Below are 7,367 nucleotides of genomic sequence, written 5' to 3'. Positions count from 1 at the left end.
AGGTAATTTTCCTTTTAAACTTGGGTTTTGCTTTGTGGAAGTTTTATGTTTTTATGCATTCAAATTTGTTTAAATAGCCCTAGGAAACTAATACTGGTGCTAACAGAAAAAAAATTCCTTACAGTGTAAATTCTTGATTATTTAGTTTAAAAGTGTGAAGTGGGAGATGGCAAGCAAAAGTGTGAAGTGGGAGGTGGCAAGCAGGAATTTTTTCAAAAGACCCAGGGTCAATTTGGGACCACGCGCCGCAAGGGGGAAGGGACTCTAACGGTTGAGTAACAACCGGAAGCCGTTAGAGTCTGTGCTTCACTTCCGTTCCAGTCTCAGTGGCAGCTGGATCGCTCGACAGAGTGCCTCTGGTATTTGGCCAGGATGCCGAATATCAAAATCTTCAGCGGCAGCTCCCACCAGGACTTATCCCAGAAAATAGCCGACCGCCTGGGCCTGGAGCTAGGCAAGGTGGTGACTAAGAAATTCAGCAACCAGGAGACCTGCGTGGAAATTGATGAGAGTGTGCGTGGAGAGGATGTCTACATCGTTCAGAGTGGTTGTGGCGAAATCAATGACAGTTTAATGGAGCTTTTGATCATGATTAATGCCTGCAAGATTGCTTCAGCTAGCCGAGTTACTGCAGTCATCCCATGCTTCCCTTATGCCCGACAGGATAAGAAGGATAAGAGCCGGGCCCCAATCTCTGCCAAGCTTGTTGCAAATATGCTGTCTATAGCAGGTGCGGATCATATCATCACCATGGACCTACATGCTTCTCAAATTCAGGGCTTTTTTGATATCCCAGTAGACAACTTGTATGCAGAGCCAACTGTCCTGAAGTGGATAAGGGAGAATATCTCTGAGTGGAAGAACTGCACTATTGTCTCGCCAGATGCTGGTGGAGCTAAGAGAGTGACCTCCATTGCAGACCAGTTGAATGTGGACTTTGCTTTGATTCATAAAGAACGGAAGAAGGCCAATGAAGTGGACTGCATGGTGCTAGTGGGAGATGTGAATGATCGTGTGGCTATCCTTGTAGATGACATGGCAGACACTTGTGGTACAATCTGCCTCGCGGCTGACAAACTTCTCTCAGCTGGAGCCACCAGAGTTTATGCTATCTTGACTCATGGAATCTTTTCTGGCCCAGCCATTTCTCGCATCAACACTGCATGCTTTGAAGCAGTGGTAGTCACCAATACCATACCTCAAGAGGATAAGATGAAGCATTGCTCCAAAATACGAGTAATTGACATCTCCATGATCCTTGCAGAAGCCATAAGGAGAACTCATAATGGGGAATCTGTTTCCTACCTGTTCAGCCATGTTCCTTTATAACAGAATAACTTCTAGGTTATGCTATTTTAAAATAAAATAAGATTAATAAAAATAAACCTTGCCTTTATTTTTTCTTAGGTTTGATTAAAAGTTCAGCAGAAGAGTCAGCTTGCTCCAGTGTAACTTTCTACATCCCACATCAGGTATATAAGAGTTTACCTTAAATTAGGGAAAAACAGGTTAAGAATAATCACTATGATTTCCTGGCTGGGTTGTCTCATCTGGCTTCTTTGATGATTTTGTGAGCCCCGCAGCTTTAACTATAGCCCTTCTGCTGCAAGATTTCAGGCTTTTGACGGTGTTTTGTAGAGGTATTTGAAAGTGATTGGAAAACTTACGTGTGAATGCTTCAGAGTTTTCTTTTTTCAGAACAACTAGCAATAAAGCCACCCAATCTACCCCTTGGCCCCAACCCCCACTTTGTGTCACAAATTCTCCAAGTTCTATGCTCAGTTGCAGCAAGAGCCCTGAGCAACCACAAAATTAGTTCTGGTTGCTGAACCCCCTGAAAGGCAGGAATAGGTAACTTTCAGCTTCAGCAGCCACTGGGATCTTGAGAGGAAGCAACAAAGGACAGCAAATGCTTCTTGAGAGGAGGAAGATAGATCTGTCACCATCTATTTGGAGACTATCTATCTTGGATTCTTAGTTATACCTGTTGCTTTTGATTTAGCTTTACCTCCACCCATCTTGACCTTTTCCTTGCTAAATATCCTACTGGACCCAAATGGTCAGGGTACCATAGTCTTCTGGAAAGCAAACCCACTTTTTGCTATGTAATCGCTAATATTTATATTAGTTATTTTTGCTGTAACTTAATCTTCCTTAGTCTGTTACCACCATGGTAGTAGATGTTAGGTGACATTGTAGTGCCTTTTGTTAAATTTAAACATTTAATTATTATCTCCCTTCCTTGTATTTTGTTGGCCCCTCAAATGACCTCAGATTTATATTTTTAAAGTGTTTTTATTGTCCTTTTTAGGGAAAACCAATAAAATATCTGCATATGTGTGTGGGGTGGAGAGGAGTGGTGCAGAGCACCACACCTAGATTTATCATGTGAAATTTCTGATCTCCAAGAAAAAGAAAATCGCTAAGAATTTCCAAAGAGTAAAAAACAAGAAAGTTTTAAAGAAACAATGTTCAGATTGCTTTAAATTTTTCATTTGAACTCTTGGGCAGTAAGCAAAATGGAATAATTTCCTTGCAGTTCTAAAGGAATATTATTTTTAACCTAAATTTCTGTGCTTAGCCAAACTATCATTGACATATGAAGACAATATTAAGGAACTCAGAAAATACTACCATTAATGTTTCCTGAAAGTACTTCTTGGAGATACTGAAAATAAAAAACATACACAGCCAAGAAGAACACAGAGAATAAAAGAGATGGTGGTAAGCAAAAAAAAGAAGTGAAACTGATAGAAAAATCATTTTTATGAAGTTACTATAAGGATTAAGGCCGTTATTAAGGTAAAACTCACATAAAAATTAGGCCACATTATGAAGTAATTTTTTAAAAAATCTGTAAAATACCAGATGATACCCACAAAATATGGGAGGCTGGGAGGAGTTAGGCTTAGTGTAAATATATTCAGGACCTTGTCTAGTTTTGGATGGAGGTTATCAACAACAATCATTCACATTATAGAAAAACCTGAGTTTAAACAACGTATTTTCTAAAATTCAAGGGCAAGGAGCAAGCCAGAGAATAAAGGAATAGGATAAATAGCTTCCAGACTCCTAGAAAGAAAAAAAAAGGTGGAGTGGGAGTTTGGGGGAGAATAAGCAAAACTCCACAAATCAAGCTGAAGATAGGAAATAAGAAAGAAAAGATAGCAAGGATAAAGTGCCAAATATATATTATCACAAAAGTCAATGGGTTAATTTTATAAAAGATACATTTTTAGATTGGGTAGCTAAAATACCTAATAATATGCTATTTATAGGACACACATCTAAAAAGTTTGGTATAAAGAGATAGAGAAAAATATACCAAGTAAATGGTAACAAAAAGAAATGAGCAATCATAGTTTTAGTCAAAACAAAAGTGGAACGTGCTTTGCTGATTAAACCCACCAATAAGTTATAATCATCATGAATCTTTATCCACCTAACAACTCAACATGGAAATATAAAAAGAAAAGCAAAACAGTGAGAATATAAGAAGAAATGAATAATGTACAATCATAATCAAAGAAGGAAATTTTGACAAAACTCTCATAAATTATCAAGAAAAGGTATTATAGAGTTTAAATGACTTCATTATCACAACTTAATATAGAAATTAAACATAATTTACAATTCAAGCATGCATGAAGCAAATATAATAGGTTTCACAGGTTTTAAAGATTTTTTAAAAAGAAAAAATATATAATAGTTCATAAAAAGTCTTAATAAATTTTTAAAAGAAATGTATGTAGACCATATATAGCACAGCACCTTTACTACTATCATCTTAACAATATTATTAAAAAATAAAACTCTCAGTAAAATAGGAATAGAACAAAGCTTGCTTGACCTGCTAGAGAAAATCTGGCATAGACCTAATTAAGGGCATACTTAATGATGAAACATTGAAAACATTATCATTAAATTTCTAAACCAATGGGAACAAGGCAAGGAAAAAAAGAGTGGTATCATTACCAGAAGGAAAGACTTTCATTATTTGAAGATGTCATGATTGCCAACAAAAATTCCAACAATCAAAAGAAAAACTCAGAATTCATAAGAGAGGTCAGTAAAGTGAAAGTACGTAAGATAAAATGACATCTTTCCTAAATACCAGTAAAATATAATTTTAAAACATAATCGAAAGAAATGTTTCCACAACCTGAAACAATAAAATCTACAACATGACCAGTAACAAATCCTAAAACTGTAGGATTTGTATGAAAAAAAGTTGCTAAAGGATATAGAAAATACCTGAATAAATACATTATGAACTTGGATAGGATGAACAATATTGCAAACATGATAGTTTCCTATCAAGTCAGTGTGAACCCAATCAAAATCTTAAAGGGATTTTTTTTTTTTCTTTTTGTCAGAGTCTCCCTCTGTCACCCAGGCTGGAGGGTAGTGGCCCCATCTTGGCTCACTGTACCTCTGCCTCCCGGGTTCAAGCGGTTCGCCTGCCTCAGCCTCCCCAGTAGCTAGGATTATAGATGTCTGCTACGACACCCTGCTAATTTTTGTATTTTTTTTTTTTTTAGTAGAAAAGGGATTTCACCATGTTGGCCAGGCTGATCTTGAACTCCTGACCTCAAGTGATCTGCCCTTCACAGCCTCCCAAAGTGCTGAGACTGTAGGTGTGAGGCACCTGGCCAAAGGGATTTTTAAGAAAAGAGAACTTGACACAAGCTTTTCTTAAAGTTCATCTGGAAAAGTAAGTAAGCAAAAATATTCAAGATCTTTTTTGCATTACAATACATTAAAACATTTCAAAGCTACAGTGATTAAAATGTGGTATTGATGCAGGAATAGACACATAAATTAATATTGCAGAATGTATATTCCTGAAACAGACTCAGGTATACTTACAGGAATTTAGTACACACATGCCCTATTTAGTGGAGGGACTGTGTTACTGGAAAGAGGTACATAACTGAATCAACTGTATCAGAGAATTGCTATCGCAAAGTCCCTATAGAGATGCTTTCCTGATATCCTGCCTTGGCAACCACTTCTGCGGTCTACTCAGATTCTCCGAAGTGGGGATTAGACTCCTGCCATAGTTTTTTCCTAGCTATCTTCATACAATTGTTGGTCAATCCAGATCACAGTGATGCTTAGGATGGCCTTTTTAATGTCAGTTAGCACTTACCAATATCTAGTTTCTGCACGATCTTAACCTTCTGCTTCCTTGACTGTATCCTGGGAAGTGCCTCTTCAAAAGCCTCTCCGCGGCCTCTACTTTTAAGACCCATTGTAACACTATTTTCTTGCTTATGTGAAGCATATTCAACATTATTATTTTCACACACACAGTCATTTGGGACAAACTTCTCTACAGAATACAAAATAAACAAAAGACAGACCACTGAATAGTAAATAACACATGCTGCAGAATATATTCACCCTATGGTAGCTAAGCAGTGGACCTCCTAGCTGAAGCTATAGTGTTCTTATGCTTATTGCCTGAAAACTGTTTTATACAGTTCGTCACACTACACACCAATTCCCATTGGCTGAGAGCTCACAACCATATTTAGAGAAAGAGAGAGAGAGGGAGGGGGGATTCTGTTAAAATGTCATTAAATCAACTCAGGAATGGTGGCATATGCCTATAGTCCCAGCTACTCCAGAGGCTAAAATGCTGAGATGAGAGAATCACTTGAACCCAGAAGTTAAGAGACCAGCCTGGGCAACATAGGAAGACCTCATCTCTTTAAAATAAATAAATAAAAAATAAAAAATAAAAAGGCATTACATCAAATATTCATATATATGATAAAACAGGCATATTATAGATAAATAAAGCATTGATCAATCAATAGGGCCAGATAACTAGCTACTGATTGGGAAACCACAGCTTTATCTCATCCTTAAATGATGCACAAGAATAAATTCCAGAGGAAAGGTTATAAAAAACAGAATTGTAAAGCACGAGAAAATGTGGAATCACATATACCTTTATAGTTAAAACGGCCTTATTTATTTATATATTTATTGAAACAGGGTATCCCTCTGTCACCTAGGCTGGAGTGCAGTGGCTAGCGATCTCGGCTCACTGCATCCTCCAGCTCCTCTGGGATCAAGCAGTCTTCCTAAGTAGCTGGGATTACAGGCGCATGCCACCACACTTGGTTAATTTTTGTATTTTTAGTAGAGATGGGGTTTCACCATGTTGGCCAGGGAGGTTGGAACTGCTGGATTCAAGAAATCCTCCCGACTCAACCTCCCAAAGTTCTGGGATTACAGGTGTGAGCTGCCACATCTGTCCGAGAGCCCTTTTTAAGAAGGATACAAAACTCAGAACTCATAAAAGATATGACTGAAACATGACTTCTGGGATTCTACAGCCAGAAACAGACTGATAGAGATACTCAGCTACAAATGTGTGCTACCCTTTGAGAGAGGATGAATGACTCTAAGGGCAGAGTGGCGCAGGGGCCAGTTGGGGCTGCTGAGGACAGCCCAGAAGCAAACTGAGCTGCCGCCATAGGCCTAGAGGCTAATGGAGCTATTGCTGCAGGCTCAGAGGCTAGAGCTGTGGCCCCAGCAAGTGAAGCATCGTCTTAGTCCACTCAGGTTGCTGTGATAAATTACCATACACTGGGTGGCTTATAAACAGCGGAAATTTACTTCTGACAGCTCTGAAGGATGAAAAGTACAAGAGCAAGGTGCTAGAAGATTCTGTGTCTGGTGAGGGCCCACTTACAGGTTCATGGACAGCTGTCTTTTCACTGTATCCTCACATGACAGAGGGGTTAGGGAACTCTTGGGGGTCTCTTTCATAAGGGCATTAATCCCATTCATGGGGTCTCCACCCTAACGACCTAATCACCCACCAAAGGTTCCACCTCCTAATACCATCATATTAGGGGTTAGGATTTCAATATATGAATTTTGGGGAGACGAAAACCTTTCGTCTATAGCAAGCATCAAGCCACAGAGAATTAGTCTTAGGTCTTGAAACTTACTTAAATTTGTCCTACTAGATTTCAGTGTTGGGACTGACAACCTTTTTATTCTTTCCAATTTCTCTCTTTTTGAATAGGAATGTATAAGGATATATATTGTAAACCCAATTCATGCATAAGGATATGCAATGCCTGTCCCACTATTGTATTTTGGAAGTAGATAACTTGTTTTCCACGTTCATGATCCAGAGATAGAGAGGAATTGCTGCCCCAGGATAATTTATACCCATAGTCTCACCCATATCTGATTTAGATGACAAGATCTGAGGCTTTTGAGCTGATGATGTTTAGGTGAGATTTTGGACTTAGTGTTGATGTTATCAGGGGCTGAGACTTTTGGAGATGTTGAGATGGGGTGAACATGTTTTATTTGTGGACAGACATGAAATTTGGGGA

At 38.5% G+C, this 7,367-nt stretch overlaps 1 protein-coding gene across 1 annotated transcript; it reads left to right on the top strand.

Annotated features, from left to right (window-relative positions):
* The first annotated feature begins 235 nt into the window (after positions 1-235).
* On the top strand, positions 236-1,374 carry PRPS1L1 (phosphoribosyl pyrophosphate synthetase 1-like 1). The gene has a single exon (XM_011973892.1). The coding sequence runs from the start codon at positions 373-375 to the stop codon at positions 1,327-1,329; it is 957 nt and encodes a 318-aa protein (XP_011829282.1). The 5' UTR covers positions 236-372; the 3' UTR covers positions 1,330-1,374.
* Positions 1,375-7,367: the final 5,993 nt, after the last annotated feature.

This window comes from Mandrillus leucophaeus, unplaced genomic scaffold (assembly GCF_000951045.1).
Source record: "Mandrillus leucophaeus isolate KB7577 unplaced genomic scaffold, Mleu.le_1.0 Scaffold140, whole genome shotgun sequence".
NCBI lineage: Eukaryota > Metazoa > Chordata > Mammalia > Primates > Cercopithecidae > Mandrillus > Mandrillus leucophaeus.
Note: the sequence above shows the minus strand (reverse complement) of the source record. Positions and strands in the feature narration are given on the sequence as shown.

Bases quoted from the DNA above. Each gene is read 5' to 3' on its own strand.
- PRPS1L1 (XM_011973892.1), top strand. From the start codon at position 373: ATGCCGAATATCAAAATCTTCAGCGGCAGCTCCCACCAGGACTTATCC.